The 16,229-nt window shown below is 42.2% G+C and overlaps 2 protein-coding genes across 6 annotated transcripts in view; both read right to left on the minus strand.

Moving 5' to 3' along the window:
* SLC20A2 (solute carrier family 20 member 2) overlaps positions 1-12,362 on the minus strand; it is a 58,930-nt gene extending 46,568 nt beyond the window's left edge. For both annotated transcript variants that reach the window (XM_067297333.1, XM_067297335.1), the window contains exon 1: positions 12,246-12,362. The gene's annotated coding sequence lies outside the window, so the exon portion shown is untranslated. The remainder of the gene's footprint in view (positions 1-12,245) is intronic.
* SMIM19 (small integral membrane protein 19) lies at positions 692-15,639 on the minus strand. Of its 4 annotated transcripts, none has more exons than XM_067297337.1 (4): positions 15,454-15,639; positions 15,175-15,299; positions 13,972-14,047; positions 692-2,135 (listed from the first exon to the last, which is right to left on the minus strand). In XM_067297337.1, the coding sequence occupies exons 1-3, from the start codon at positions 15,618-15,620 to the stop codon at positions 13,983-13,985; spliced, it is 357 nt and encodes a 118-aa protein (XP_067153438.1). In that variant the 5' UTR covers positions 15,621-15,639; the 3' UTR covers positions 692-2,135; positions 13,972-13,982. The 4 variants fall into 4 exon arrangements, with proteins under 4 accessions (XP_067153438.1, XP_067153440.1, XP_067153439.1 ...); XM_067297339.1 differs by having other exon boundaries at positions 692-2,141; XM_067297338.1 differs by lacking the exon at positions 692-2,135 and adding an exon at positions 12,438-12,859.
* Positions 15,640-16,229: the final 590 nt, after the last annotated feature.

Consider the following 16,229-nt stretch of genomic DNA (forward strand, 5'->3'; position numbering starts at 1 on the left):
TTATTACTTGCTCATTTAAAATTTGAAGTAGGTTTTAAAATAAACATGATCCTTTCCAGTTTTCTCAGCTACACAAAAATCATTTTCCCTTCTCCAAAGTAGTCCAGAATTTAGAACATATTGTTCACTAATGCACATTCAATTCTGGGATACACTGGTATCACTGACATAACATGAAATTCAGGCATGTAGAATAACATTCTGTATCTATTTTAAAACATAACTGTCAGTTACTAATATATTTAAAGAAAGAAAAAAATTACAAACTGTCCCATTGGCTAATCTACTAATCCTGGGATTTTATTTTGCCTGAGATTCTCTAGGGTTTATTCAGAAAACAAAGAGAATTTAATTGCACAAACTCAGAGAGAGGCACAGTTCTCCATCAAGGAAGCTTCCTAGAAGAACATGTAAAAACCCACATTGTGAGTACCTCACAGGTTGATCTAAACAAGTCAAACACCATGAATGAAAAAATACTGGAAGAAACACTAGGTGAACGTAGAGCCAGAGATAGTAAGAAGAAAAGAGAAGTGCTCAGATTTACTTGTTCCAGTCAACAACAGTAACTAAAGTTTATTGATTTCAGTTTCAGCAACTAAAAATCCATGAAACCATTTTTATATTATACAGACAATACTCTCCCATATTTAATCTTCTATTAAAATAATTATAGTGCAGGATCTTCTCACAGTCATTGTGATTTACTTATCAATTAGTACAATAATACCTATTTTAAAATATGAATATAACTAAATTCAAATAGTTTTTTTATCCAATTATATAGCTGTTCAATCATATGGAAATATCTAAGTAAAGAGACTGAAAAAATAACCCAGTGTTAAAATATAACTGTTAGCTACAAAAATAGCTGGACACACTCTCAGCCATTGTCTCTCAACTGTTCCCTTTATATCCACTCTAAAACTATTTCCAACACACTAATCACATCTATTCAGAAGAAAGTAAAATTATACGATCTCAAAATATTTTCATTAGAAAAACAGTCCTTTAACAACTGCTTGCCCTCTTCTATCTAATTATATACTCTTAAAGGCCAAATATTCAGTCAGTATGCAGAAATAACTATAGCCTTTAATAAGAATAAAACACCAGATAAGACTTCATACGAAAAGCAAAGATGCTCTTTGCCTTGATCAGGAACACTATTCAAAATTGCATTAAATTTTAAAAACTTAAATATATAAACGTCAAAGTCTTAGTAACTCCGTATCAGCGACTTCTTACAAATAAGTCTGTTTAGAAGATCATAGTATGGTGGATAACATGGCTAGAATTTTCTCAGAGATACTTCACATAACAGCCAAGATGTTCAAAATAACTACCCTTTTCAAAAGCTCTTCCTCAAGTCAATACTAATGGAAGCTAAGTAATCTGCACTTAAAACCTCACAGCCCTGCCAAAAAAAGGTTACCTCTCTGGAATGCTTTTGTGATCAACAGTCAATTTCAAAAAATTTGAACTGATTAATATTCGATCATGACATCTGTCCAAGAACAGCACAGAAACAATACACTATAAGGTTACTCAAATCAGAGGGATAGCGCTATCTTTTTTTTCCTTTTATCTGTGCACCTATCACACTTTTTATGCAAAGGCTGTTTATTAAATGGAAGAAAAGCCCCTGATTTACTGTTTTGTTACTGTTGTGGTCTGATCTTCTCCATATTCAAAGTAAGTTTCCATAAAAAAAAACAAAATTGATTTCAAGTACAAAGCAGCAGCTATCTAATCCACAAATAAAAACTACAGTGATGTTATGCTTTTCCTAAAACAAGCTTGAAGCCACGATTATATTAAAGACACAGATGTGAGGGGATTTTTCAACTTCCAAACAGGTAGGCAAACAAGGTATTACAATCCAAGGGTGCAGGTAAATGAATAAGCAAGCCAACTACGTGATGTTTGTGCAGCGTCCTCTCAAATCCTGCAATCCCTTCTAGAAAGTCTGGGTCTACATCTCCCTCTTCTTTACTCATGTTCTTCTCACATGGCTTGGTCTCAGAAACTTTCCATGCCTGTAACGGAAACTTGAGCCAACTTCTTAAATGTATGATTTCTTCATCTTGACTCATCATCCACTTCTGTTTCTGAGAAGCTCCTCATCATGACACCTGTATCTCAAGAAGCAAAACAGGAAACATCACAGGGATGAAGCATGGAAAGATGAATAATAATATGCCTCTGTGTCTTTAATAAAATCCCACCTTTCATTCAAGTTCCTCTTAGGAAATACAGTTCCTTTCTCAGAACCAAAGTCTCACCAAGCTAGGTATGCAAACACCTAGTGCCAGAGTTGGGGTAACCAATGAAACCTCCTGACCTGAGCCTCTGTTCTTAACATGACAAGCAGAAGAAATCCCGTACTAGCTAGCCTTACGTCCTGTGGAACATATCATCAGGTGACAGGTCTGCCAAACTAGTCTGCAGCAGCCAGTTCAACTAAAAGAAACCGCTGACCTATCCACTAACTTACCCGCCACTGAATACAATGGAAGTTACCTTTATCTACTTATTTGTCCAAATAAGTAGAGTTCTAGTTCACAACTGAGATGAAAAACCAAGATGTAAGCCTTCCCATTACATCCCCCATTGTCCCTAAATCCACGCAACGTCCACAGTACATTTTCTCTCTATATGCTTATCAGCCACCCAAGGATCTGCTTCCTCTACATTACAACAATGCAATTACAAGGTGACAAAAGCAGAAGTTATTTTCAGTGTGTGTTTATCCCAAAAAATCATGTCATAAACTTTTGGGTTGGGGTAGAGGGGAATGGCCTAAGAGTTTCCCCAGTGCAACAGTCTGCTTTGTTTCAACGGATTTACTCTTATCCGAAACTTGGGACCAACGGGGCATGAAGCCAGCAGCAGCACTCATGCCAACAATGTAAAGGCACAATGGAGACGTAGCCATCTTGCATCCAAACAAGCAGCCCAAACCACATGTCTGCCAGATGATTTTGCCTAAATGCTGAACAAGGAGGTGCAAGAGAAGTGATCTCTGCAGCATCCTTAGTCATGATGCCTTCAGGGTGGATAGGTCAGCACCAAACCCATTCTGCAAGGTGGTTCACCGTGAGACAGAGGCAAAGCAATTTTATCTCTTCCTGTTAGGGTTGAGGCCATCTTTAAATTAACATTATCACCGAAATCTCTTCCTAGCAGAAACAGAACAGATCCTACCTCTTACTGGTTATCATCTCAAATTCTCAGATTCCACCTCCCACGTGAAACCCTCCTGCCTTCCATAAAACTACTTGACAGGCTGCATTTTGCTCATAAAGACAGCATATCCATCTCTTGTCGACTCCTCCTAGTGAAACGAAAGTCATTTCCATTCCCTTATACTAGCAACAAAGGATAATAGGTGTAGGGACAGGCTCCCATCTGAGCACAGAAAGGCTCAGGCTTTGATTCCTGTATATTATAGCAGAGAAGATGACTTGGAAGAAGAGCCTTGGCTGGACGGCATAAGAAACCCTCCGCCAATGCTCTGGGTGTTACAGAACCAATATCTGTTAAGTAACTGGACACAGAAGTATTTGCTGTGCAGGGATTATTAAAGAAAATACACATATTTCCTCAATTCTGAAATTTAAGTTCTTACCCTCAAATGCACTTACAATGCAAGCAATCCTGAAAGTCTGTCTCTCAGTGATCATGCCTGCTATCAAGAAACATGCTATTCACTACTCAGGAAAAGCAAGTATCGCATTTTTCAAGAGTTTAGAGTACAAAAGCGGAGACAACCACACATGCTGTGTCACCAGGACACTCAGAACATGTCCAGAAAGCCATCCAATCATTTTACACCAGAGACCCTTGATTTTTCTTAGGATGATCACCGTACACAAGAAACAGAAACCAATGTCACTGTTTCATAACCATCAGAACTCCATATTATTCCTGAGCACCAGAAATGAACTGGTGACAATTAATTAATTATTGACATCTTCACCCATTAATCAGATGTCTGCACTCAGCACATATACAACACAGATTACAAGACTTCCAGACACCCACTGCTGCATGCAGAGAGAGAACTACAGAAAAAAGATTAGTAATTGCAGTTGAACCCAAAAGTCAAGAAGATCAGATGCTGCCTGTCACCTGGATGCTCAAACCAGTGGAGGAATTTTCAGTTTTCTTTTGAAGAGACAATTTACTAGCAGGCTGATACTTCTAATTTTGATCTTCACAGCAGCCAACACTGGCAGAAGAATTTGGTAACTCAGTAATAAAACACAAAAACTTCCTGGACTGTTAACTCAGTTATCATATTTTGGCGACTAAGCCTTCCTTCATACCTTGGGGAAAGTCTTAAGATTAGACAGTATATGTTTTAAAGGCAGATGTGCCTCAATTATTCGGTGTAACTGTGTTACGTATTTTATTAATCTCTTTGAGAGAACACACATGCCACAACAACTTCCTTGAAAGGTTAATTTTTATCCTGGTTTCCCAAGGAAACAGCAGTTAACAACCATACTGACTTTTCTGTGCAGTGAAACTTTTAAATTGTTTGGCCGATTTCAATCAACTCCGATAGAGAAGGATAGAGATTCCACAGATACACCATTCCTACAACAGATCTGCTCAATAAATAACCAGGGCAGTCCCTTGAGCAACCTGCCTGGTCCATAAACATCTGGGAGACAGCATGTTTTGATTAATACACCCAGGAACTAAGAAGTACTACCGGGTTGCTCAGTCACCATGCTGTTGGGAAAACGGGGGAAGATGATGGTGCTGTTGTGCTGATGGAGAGGAAAGAAAGAAGGGAACGTGCTTAAGGTATTGACTAAAACCCAGAGAGTGGCAGGAAACTCATCTTCACTAGTTTGACTGCTCACAGAGCTACTTTTTTCCTAAGGAGCAATACAGTGATGTCTCTTATGTGTCTATCACAGGTTCCATCTTTATGTTGGCTGCTACTGAGGTGTTGACAAGCAGCTCTCTGGTTTCTTTAACTAAAAGGCAGTTGGTCAAAAGTTGTCATTTTTCACTAAAGAAGCTGGAAAAGCAGACACACATTGTAGCACAGGCTGCTTCAGAAACACCCCACAAAAAAGGAAAACGGCCTCTCCATCCTTTTTAAGGCAACCTTATCTAGACAGGATACATTACGAACTGCCAGGACAGGTCAGATTTCTGGTCCATCTGTTCCAGAATTGTGCCTCCTGTGATCAGGACCAGATGGTTCAGAAGGTGTAATAACTTGGGTAGTGAACAATGATGTAATTCACCCAAAGGGGAAATTCCTTCCTGACCTCATCAATTAGCATGAAGGTTTATATCCCTAATTTATTTTTAATCCTATTTACTGCAACTCTGGTTATTCTCATTATATATATAAATGTCCAGCTCTGTTTGGAATCTGACTAAACTTTTGGCCTCAATAATATCACGTGGCATAATTACACCAAATTTCAAATATACTCCTTTGCAATTTCATTTAACAACCTTTTGTTCTTGTATTATGGGAACTAGCACTGCTATTAACCACATCTCTTCCCTCTTCTATGGCTCTAGCCAGCCTGCACCATAGGCTACCATGCCATACTGTGCTCTGTTACCGAGCAGGAACACTATCTGAGGACCTTTAACACAACAGCGTAACAATTCCTCACAGTTATCCGGCGATATTTCTATAACCTAAATTCCTAGGGTCTGCTGGAAGTTGGCAGCTCCATCAAAATTTCACCAGGCCCTACCCATTTCTAGATCTTCCAAGTCACTTTCCTGATCTTCCCATTGAAGAGCTGCCACCCTTATAAGCAGACTATTTGGCCAAGTGTTGTGCTCTCAGCATCTCCCAGAGATTCTGATAGATTTAGTCAAAAAACAGACAAGAAGCACACCATGCTGGGCTTTTCAAGGTCACACAGGACCTCTCCCTCTGAGCAAAGAGTTCCCCTCCCAACTCCGTGCCTGAATAAAGAACAACGGTGTCCAACTGAGCAAAACCAATCCCATTTTGCTCTTGGCCAGTGTTCCTGTGGGCTGCAGGTTCCTCTGCGCAAGAAATGTAACCTATGTTGTTACTTATGGACGAGCTCATGAAGCTCATTGTGATTACTATGTCAAGTATTTAGTAAAGACCCAGTGCAATTAGTCACTGCCATTTCTGCTCACACAACACTTGCAAGAGGCATCAAGGTATAATGCCACACCTTCATTCAACAAATATTTGGTGAAAAAAGAGATTACAGCCATGTATACAAGCAGTGGACTAAGAAAGGGGACTATTAAAGCAAACTTGAGGTTCTAGATCCTCTCAGCTCCCAGAACACATTCACCCTTTCAATAACTATTGGGGCTGCATTTTTTTCTCCCAGCTCTGGAGCTAAATCTTAGGATCCTAGGCCACAGATCCTTACTCCTCGAGGCTTTAGGAGAGAAAGAGTAGGTCTGGTTGATATCTCATGGGAAGATGTCACTGGCCCTCCAAAGAGACAACAGAATTTTTACAGCATCTGTGAGAAACACCACATAGCTATTAGTGTTTTACCACAAGTGTTTTGATCATGGGTTTCAAACTGGTGAATTACGGCAGGAGAATACTTCTTTGCCTCAAATAAGAAGAAATTACAACATTTTTCTTCATTTTTAGTAGGATCTTCAGGCAAGGAACCAGACAAGAGAAAAATTCTGTCCCAGGCTATGGTTCTCAAACAAATGGAATTCTTTAATGATCAAAATAGGACTAACAGAACAGATACAGGCACCACTTCGCCAGCTGTCAGCTCATGAAGTAATGCAACTCCATGCAGTTTTTCTCCCTGGGTCTATCATATATTGATTGAGTCAATAAAATCACAGATCTCTCAATAGCAGTTAAATTACCACATCACCTACTTCTCAAAGACCTCCCCATACTGTTTAATAGTTACATAGCAGTATTAAGAATTCTTTGCCAGAGCAGTGATCTTAATACTTTCTTTATAAAGGCCGTAAACATTTTCCCATTCTTCTCTCTCACATCTGTAAGGAAGACATATAAAATTCAGCTAGTAATCAGTAATGAACCCAGTACTTCTACAATGCTCTTGGGCAACCAACTCAAACAGTGGCCCAAGCCACAAGTTTTGGGGTACTGCCATACCAATATTTCAAGAACCTCTGATCAGCTATTGAGTGGTTTGCATTTGGCATTTGCTGAGGTTGAAAGAGAAGACAGTAATAACAGAGAACAACTCTCCCATCAGCAATGGCGAAAATAATCTTAAAAGCCTGAAATGCAACACTTTCACTGCTTTTGGGTCGTTACTGAATTCAAAGTGAAAAAGATGCAATATTTTCTGATTGTCACACACAAAAACACAGTCGGGGTGAGGAAATATTTTAATGGATTCAACAAAGGTATTTTTGGCTGCTAAAATTCTCAACCTATTGTGCTAAAAATAGCTTTAAATAAATGTGCAATACAAGCAGTACATACTTTGCCTAAGAAAAAATTCGCTGGCCAGTTACAGATCATGTGAATACAGTTATTTATTAGAGCTAAGAACAACAATAATTCCAATACAGTCTTATCTGACTGTAGAGTTGGATCTATTTAGCAATGGCACAGCCACATACTAAATGCAAGAAGAGCCACAGTTCATTAGTGAAGTGAGGGAGAGTTTCTATAAACAATAGTTGCTGCTATTTAACAAAATGATCATGAAGAAGAGAAATAAAATGTAGAAAGCCTAAGATTGTCTCTCCCCTTCCAACCTTCCATCTCAAAAGAAAAAACATTTTTCTCTTCTGTCGATCCACTCTTTCTTTTCTGTTACAGTATGAAGAAGTTAGATGCCTTAAACTATCACTCCCTAAAGTCCACCAATCAAAGCTATGGATAATATCCTTACTTTTTTTCCTTCAAGCTTTTCATCAATCAATAAAAAGGTTGTCTAAGTTCTGCTCTGTTTTTACAATTGGTGCCACATAAGTTAGTGCTAATATTGCTCAGCAGAGCATACGCCACTATCTGAGCAACAGTAAAAAGGAGTAGTTCAAATATACTTGGTACTCTATGCTGGGTAAAGTTCATAGCAGCTGTTCTATTCACAGAAAGACATCTGAGAAAAGTGCCATAAATAACAAGATCACATGGATTCTCCCATTGCACAACCAACATACATCTTTCCTGTTCAGGAATTTATACTTCACACCCTATGCTGTCAGTCAAAAGAATATTACAAGCTATGTTTTCAGGATGATCCAGATGATATTTTGGTAGGTAATACAGCCCTCCTGCTGGCCGAGTCTTTTTAAAATACTCTTTCTATTCATTACAAAAATGGAAAATGCTTGTAGAACCTTGTCCGAACTGCAGTCTTCATCAGCAGTAAGCTATAGAGCCGCACGTGCCTTTCACACATCAGACGTGTCTGACACCAGTTAAACGTGCAAATGTGGCAGCTTGGCAGAAGCTTAAGGGAATTACTCCTGTGCAGATTCAGGATCTAAGTTTTTATTCATATGTGCAAATATGGGTTATTTTCTCCGACTCCAGTTTCAACAAACCCCAAATTTGAGTAGCCCCTTTTAACATTTTTAATTCATTTCAATGTTATACTAAAATTAAACTCATTTCTTCTAAACATCTCATTTATATGCCTCTGCAAGGGGAGAATCACTTTTCAAAGCAGTGTCTAGTTACAATTGAAAAAGAAGCTATACAGCCATTTTATAAAAATGACTTTTTTTTTTTCTTTTTTTGGAGTTTTGCCACAAGTTGCCTTTGAGGGCTTGGTTCAGAAATTCCAAATTCAGTTTATTTTCTCATTGAGAACTAACTCCTTTTAGCAATTCTGTTAATCTTGGAGTTTGAAGGTATTTTTCTTAAAGTAACGCCCAGAGTTTAGACATTCCATAAAAAGACTAGGAATTATTTTTATTAAAGTAACACCCAGAGTTCAGACATTCCATACAAAAAACAGGCAGAGCACTTTCATTCTTAGAAAGGTTCTTAGCCCTTTTGTTGAAAACACAGATTCCATGGAGACAACTGAGCACTGAAGAGTTTTATCAGCGCTTTTCTTTATTCAAAGCATTTGGGGGGGGGGGGGAGATTTTTAGCTAGTATTTTTCCTGCGTAAAAAAGCTGAGCCTTTTGCTCTTCATACGACATTCTTTTCCTCCCTTGTTATCCTCTGCTGAGGAAAAAGTAGCAGCAATCTCCACTCCCCTACTTCACATTGCTCATTAGACATTTGCACTGGCTTTGGGGTGTTCTGCCAGCAGTGACAATACACACCAAATACCTACATTCACATTCAATATCTGCCTCTTAACCGAGATGGAGTCCCATTGACCCAGGTGAGAACAATTTCTGACAGAGCTTTAGTTAGACTGTAGGAAATTTCTTCCTTAACTCTAATGCCACAACAGAATCGGGGCTGCAAAGTAAAGGATCTTACCTCCATTCTCAGGGGCCCCGAGGCACTGAACCATCTGCTCCTCCAGTGGCAGCCCTGTCTCGAGGACAAGATGAAGTGCTGCATTTTCATTTGAGTGACTATGTTAATAAACTAGGTTACATCATCCTGGTTCCTTATCATGACTAAAACACAGTTCAAGCGTTCAGAGGGGAAAGGGAATGCCTTTTGATCAGGACTTCCAATTCCGAGTGTAAGCAATTGTGGCTGAAGAGTGCACTATGTCAGCAAGCCTTCTGCAAACACTATTGCTCTTAAGGTATAACAGGCCAAAGACATCATGGAATTAATAACATGTTTTCCAACAAGAGGCTTCTTCCCCATTGAAGGCACGTAGTTCCAATTTTCAGTCTCTTTAATGTAGAGATTAGGGCTGGGTCAAAATCTTTTCACTTCCTCTGAAAGAGAGGTTAAGTGACAACAGACCCACCTTTCTCTCTGTAGCGTATGTAATTTCAGCTTGCCCAATAGCAATGGCACTCCTGAGTTCAGGAGGACTTTAAAAGGAATCATTATGGTCACGGAAGTAAGCTAACGTGAATAACTGCCCAGGTAACAGGGAAACATTCCAGAGCCCTGTGCTGTCATCAGGCTTTTGGCCAATCCTGCTTAATCATATATGCAAAACTCAAATTACAGAGAGACTCGTAACAGGTTAGAATAGTCCCAATGAATAGTTTTGCACTGCAGTAAACAAGCTTCCTTGCAAGCTATTGTAGGATGAAAGCATTAGGATGTCTTTCCCATTTTCAGAGCTTCTACTGTTGTCAGTGGTACAAATCAGACAACGGTTTCTGCTATGGTTCTCACAATGAATTAGGCAGTTTTTGAAGAGAAGTTTAAGAGAGAGTTTAGCACCACCTGAACATCACACTGCTGAAATTCGTAATTGCTATGGCCATGTTATTGCAACAGCTGTTACAGGCTGTGTTCTCATTTGGTCTAAGCTGGTTCGGGACAACTCACGCTATCCGGGCATGTAACACTGGCTGGAGTGAAACTTGAAATGCTCCTGGCACAGGGAAAGATATTTTCACTGCAAGATCTTCAGGTTACAGAGCTTGTGATGTCTTCAGCTTTAAACACAGTTATGCTCATAATACGTACATTTATGATCTTCTTGAGCCTTGCAAGGGAATGTATGAAGCTCTGTCTGAAAACTTTGATTTTCTGTGCAACACTGGGTAAAACCTAGCCAGCTACATCTTAGTTATGAGCACCAAGATGACTTTTCTGCCACTTAAGAGAAGATTATAATTTTCATGTAAGACTACAGAGTCATGGTTGTAACCCCATTTGAAGACTACACTTATAAAAAGCTGACTGTTCAGCAGCTCCCATGGGTGCAACAGTCTGGTCAGATTTTCAAGAGCATACAACTTATAATTGAGAGCAAATATTTAATGCTTTTAAGGTACCTTATAGACACAAAGTTTTAAACACAGTAAGTACTGTCACTTAACTTAGCTCCTGTTTTTAGCTTTTAACTCAGTATTCTCAAACTTTTCTAAAGAAAGCCCCTAGAGCTAAGTGCACTGGTCCTTGCCTTTGGTTGCCTGTTAACTACTAACACAGTTTAAACTTTCACAGCCACCACTCCTGAACAATTTTAGCTAAACAAAACCAGGCAACTGATTTGAAAACCTTCCCTTAAATGCTTTGTGTGACAAGATACCTTTAAATCTACATATCAAAATAGCTTAATAGCTTTTTAAATAGTCCAAAGAAAGCTAGAAAGAAGAAAAAAAAAGGGGGGGGGAGATTTGCCTCTGTACACCATTCTCTAAAATAAGTATGGCCGAAGAAAACTTTGGCACATTTTTTAAAGGTCACAAGCTTACCCCATCCAAGACCTCTAATAACTCAGTGGGAACAAAGTTCCATGAAAGTTATTACAAGAATCGGTTTCTGTATATGCTTAATATTCTGACTGATAAGGATTAAAGGGGAAAAAAAAGGGGGGGGGTGCATCTCTACACTACATGCCTTTGCTTCTGGGAACAATCTTTTACCACGATGAAAGAAAATATTTTTTTTCTGTATTCAATACTGTGAATTAACAGGTAAAAGTCACTACAGAAATCTCAGAGGTAAAACATTAAGAGCTGTGCCCTGATTGCACTATGTCTTTAAGATTCACCTTCTGCCCCAAAGTACAATTCTACGGTAAAACTGTAGAAAACCCCCAACAAAACAACGAGTAATTTTGCTGGGACAGAATGGAAGACCCACTAGAGCCAGAGGAACAAATCACCACCTGCCTTTCAGTCATGGTTCGAGCAACGACCTCCTCGAGCCATAACGAAGGTACCATGTACCCTGAGAAGCTTTTGCTCTTCTTGCCTCACCTTGAAATTTACAGTCCTGACAAAGAAGCTTGTGTCAGTACCTTAGGTCTATGAACACCGAAGCAAAGCAACGAGCTGCTCTAGGTTTTTAAGCGCTTCCTAGCGCTTCCAGCTCAGCTGAGCGGAAAATCGTGACATTATTAGCTACAGACAGAAAGACACTGCGGGTTCGTAAGTCGGAAGCGCTGAGACACGACTTTATTGGGATACGCCAAGGCAGAGCGGGCTGCTGCCGCCAGGTTTGGCAGCCGATGCATCGCGTACAGGGGCTCACGCCGCGGCCGCGGGGCGGGCGGGGAGGACTGAGTCCCCCGAGGGGCTCCCGCCGCCCTCCTCTCACACACACACACACACACCCGCCAACGGCCGCCGCGCGCGCCGGCACCGCGGGGTGAGGCGCGAGGGCGGGGCGCCCCCCTTCGCCCCCGTGCGCGCCCCCACTCACCGCCCGGCGGGCGCCCTCCAAGCAGCAGCAGCAGTAGCAGCAGGAGGAGCCGGCGCCGGCGCGGGCCGGAGACGGAAGCGGGAAGTGAGGTCACGACGGCGGCGGGGAAGGAAGGCAGCGCTTCCGCCCCGCGCGCGCACCGGAACCGGAGACCCCGCCTCGAGACGCTCCCCCCCACGGAGCTCAGCCAGACACGGGTGCGGGGCAGTTTATTTCGCTCGTTAGCAGAGAGGCAGTACAAAACCGAGGTTGCCGTCGGTCCGCAGCGACTGAGAAAGGGAAGTGGAGACCGCATCGCGGCCCTGCAGCAGAGCGGGCAGCACAGTGATGCGCTCCAAGGGGTAAACGGGCAGTAGGACGGTAAAATCCCCCGGTAGCCAGCTCCGCGGCCAGCGTGGTCCCCCACGCCGCGTTTATTCGGTTACTGCTACTCGCGGCTCCCTCGGCTCGGTGTGCCCACACCATGCTTTACTGCGTTTCGGCAGCGCGTCTGCAGGATTGTTGTGAGGTTAGAGCACCAAGTGTGTTGTCCTGAACCAGGCCACCTCTCACAAGCCACAGTTCACCTAAGAAAGTGAGAACTGCAAGCAGCTCCCAGTAACCTCTGCCTGTCTCTAGAGGCAACAAAGCACACATAACTTCAATTTAATAAACAAGAACTGTTGAACAAATTAGTTTCCTAATACTTAAATGGAGCTGGGGTGCTGTTGCTTACCATTGCTCCAAGGCTTCATGCATCTTTAGCACAAATTTTTAAAAAATATTTATCTTTCTAAGCATATACTCAACTCTATACTGTTTTTTTAGCATCCAGTTCACAACTCAGCCTAGTGAAGTCATGTAACATTTGGAGTTACAGCATGATACATCATCAAGTACTTTTCATTATTAGTTGCTTTTAAACAAAAAGTCATTTCTGCAGTGTTCCCTAAAAATCAATGATTTTGTAATTTGGTAAAGTTAGTTTAAAAAAAAAAAAAGCAACCATCTTTTTCGGATAAGCCACGCTCCCTGTTAGTGGCTCTGTTTATGCAAGCGTTCACAGACAATCCTACTCTTTAAACCAATTTTACTAAATCAAGCTAATTGGTCACCTTTGCTATAACATTACAGTGCTTTAACTGTCCTATAGACATGAAATTCACTGTGTACTTTTTAGTTTTCCAAGTTTCTACAAGAAAGCTTCACAGTTTTGTATAAGCAATCTCCATTAAAAAGTGGAGATTTGAATCTTTCTGCAGTATTGCCAATGACATTTCTGGTGCTTAAAACCTGTTCACCTTCACTATACAGAAAGGGCATAGTACCTTCATTCACATTTACTGAACACACCAAACCACATTTCTGTTGTCAAATTCAGCAGTGTCCAGGCAGGTAGCTACTGCCTTTCTTTCTCTAGGGTACCGTCATCTGGGAAGGTAGGAGTTTATTTCAAAGCTGCTGGCAATGAGAGAAATAATTTAAAACATTGGTATGATTGCACTTCTCTACCCTCAGAGGTTTCTCTGAGCAAATCTGTCCTACATTTGGTACTTGTGTGCTGAGTGTTTCAGTAGGCATTCAGTTTAATTCAGCAGGCTCAAAGAGAAGCTGCCACGAACTAAGTTTTCAGGAGAGTCCCCTTCCTCTCTTCCTTGCCTTCAGCTATGTATCAATTAAAAGGCATTGAAAATGGCCCCACTCTGACTCTTGTTATCAGCACTGTAAGTATATCCTGAATTCTTACAATTGTGGACTTCATTCCACTGAGAGTTGTACACTTTCAGTCTGTTTGGGTGGCTGCTGCTGTTCATACTTCCTTGCTGAAAAAAAGAAACACTGATCAGCACGAATTATTCTACTTAAATTTATGTGAAAAATATACACATATATATATACACACACACATATGTATACATGCATATAATATAACTATCAAGATATAGACTTCAGATTAGAGAGTGTAGTTTCAAAGCTCAGCTACACAACGGGGAAGTTTCAGTCAACACATGGAACATGTCCTTTAGCAAATGGCCTTAGAAAGGCCAGAGAGTAGTATCATAGCAATATTTAAGTAAATTAATGGCAGAGAACTATGATTCCATTCAGATCCTTTCATTAAAAAAAAAATTAAAGACTACAGATTCAGAATGGCTATTACAGATGATCTGCAGAACTCATTAGTCATACAATAGATGTCCTCAACACTCATCTTCTACACAGTAGATATGCCACATACTAACAACTACATTTACTTCAAAATTAATTTGGTTAGCAAGGCAAAAGAAGATCAAAGAGTTGTGCATGAACAAAGAAACCCAAAGAATGCCAGCACGCATTCATTTGTAGGAAGTGCATCCTTTTTTATTTGTACGGAATGCAGTGGCCTGGTTTAAGAATCTTTACATTTAAAAGGAGGTTTTAAAACATTAAGTATTTCTTGCCCATCTTTCCTCTATGCTTATATATGTGGCAGATGTGAAGCAAATACAGGTGATTCTCTGAAGCGGACCTATGGTATGTCAGAGCCATGGGGCTCTCTGCTACTTCCATCCTGACCTTCAACACTAAGATGGGAGTAGCAACACTTGTTGCTATGGTACAGTTCACATTTATTTTCAGTGAATGAAGCTGAATCACTTGCAGTTCTGCAGACAGTCCTCTGAAGTTGTACAAATACTTCCACTTAATATCCAGGCATTCCCAAAAAGTGGAGCTCCTTTTGACATCAACATCAGATTAGTTTTCACTACTAGAAGAAAATCATGTCGCAGCTCCCTGATTCTGCATTTCCTTATGCCATCCCTGTGCAACCTGGACTCCCACAGAGCCCCTGCGCACGACGACAAAGCCAAGGCCAGCAGCATGCTGGTAGCCAAGCCCCCAGGGCGCCTGCTCAGGCTGAATTCCCCCCGAAACCCCCGCTTGCCTCCCAGCGGCGCGCACTTACCGATGGAGTACATCTCCAGCTGCTGCCGCAGGCGGATCTTCTTCATGCTGTCATAGAAGTTGGGCTCGGGCGGCGTGTCCGCGGCAGGGGGCAGCGTGAATATGCGCATGATCCTCCTCTTGTTCCTGAGGGAGGCAAGGCGGTGAGCGGGCCGACACCGGCGGAGCCGTTCACACGTGGCCGGCGCGGCCGCTTCCGGGCGGGAGCGCTCGCCCCGCCCCCTGGGTTCGCCCCGCCCCCCGCGGCCGCCCCGCCCGCGGCCCCCCCCCGGCCCCTCACCGCCGCGCGTAGACGAGGAGGGCGAGGCTGGCCAGCACCACCAGCAGGTAGACGTTGGTAGCTTCGTTCCAGGCCTCGTGCACCGAGTAGTCGATGGCGCCGCTATCGCCCAGCGCCGCCGAACCGCCGCCAACACCACCCCCCGCCGCTGCTGCCGCCGCCGCCATAGGAGGAGGACGGCCGTTAGAGGCGGTGCAACGGCCAGGAAGTGACGTCACGGGAGCTGTTGGGCCGGGCCGCGCAGGCGTGAGGCGCCGCCGCGCGCAGCCGGTGGCGGTTGATGTGCCGCTGCGGCGCCCCACCCTCGCTTCCTTCCCCCCGGGGGAGGAGAATACGGGGAAAATACAGTGATTTTGGTGTAAAAACGCGCGAAGCTGAGCGGAAACGTCCTGAAGTGGGTAAATAGGTGCAGGGGGGAAGAGAAAATGCGGCAGCTTTCCAGGGAAGGAGGGGATCTGGAGCTGCATCCTCTGGAAGCCTGGCGGATGTGGAGTTAAAAGTGCCTTCACCCGCTTGTGCAACTAAATCCAGCTGCTTAGGTTGTCAAAACAGCTGTTTACAAAAAATCCTTTTTTTTTTTTTATGGTGCCAAAATAGGAGCTGCTGGATGCTTGGCTACTGAGGAAATAGAGCTTACTCCTATATGCCGTGCACTCCTAATGCCAAAAAGCACAATTCCGGGATTATACTTAGGCAGAAAAGGTGGAGCAGAGTGAATGTTTTGGTTTAGGCAGTTGAAAAGTTGTCTGAAGTGCTCATGGAGGCACGGATTAGGT

This window comes from Apteryx mantelli, chromosome 5 (genome assembly GCF_036417845.1).
Source record: "Apteryx mantelli isolate bAptMan1 chromosome 5, bAptMan1.hap1, whole genome shotgun sequence".
Taxonomy (NCBI): domain Eukaryota; kingdom Metazoa; phylum Chordata; class Aves; order Apterygiformes; family Apterygidae; genus Apteryx; species Apteryx mantelli.

Bases quoted from the DNA above. Each gene is read 5' to 3' on its own strand.
- SMIM19 (XM_067297337.1), bottom strand. From the start codon at position 15,620: ATGGCGGCGGCGGCAGCAGCGGCGGGGGGTGGTGTTGGCGGCGGTTCG. The intron at 15,300-15,453 runs GTGAGGGGCCGG...TGCCTCCCTCAG, and splicing joins CTCCTCGTCTACGCGCGGCG to GAACAAGAGGAGGATCATGC. The intron at 14,048-15,174 runs GTAAGTGCGCGC...TCTTTTTTTCAG, and splicing joins GCTGGAGATGTACTCCATCG to CAAGGAAGTATGAACAGCAG.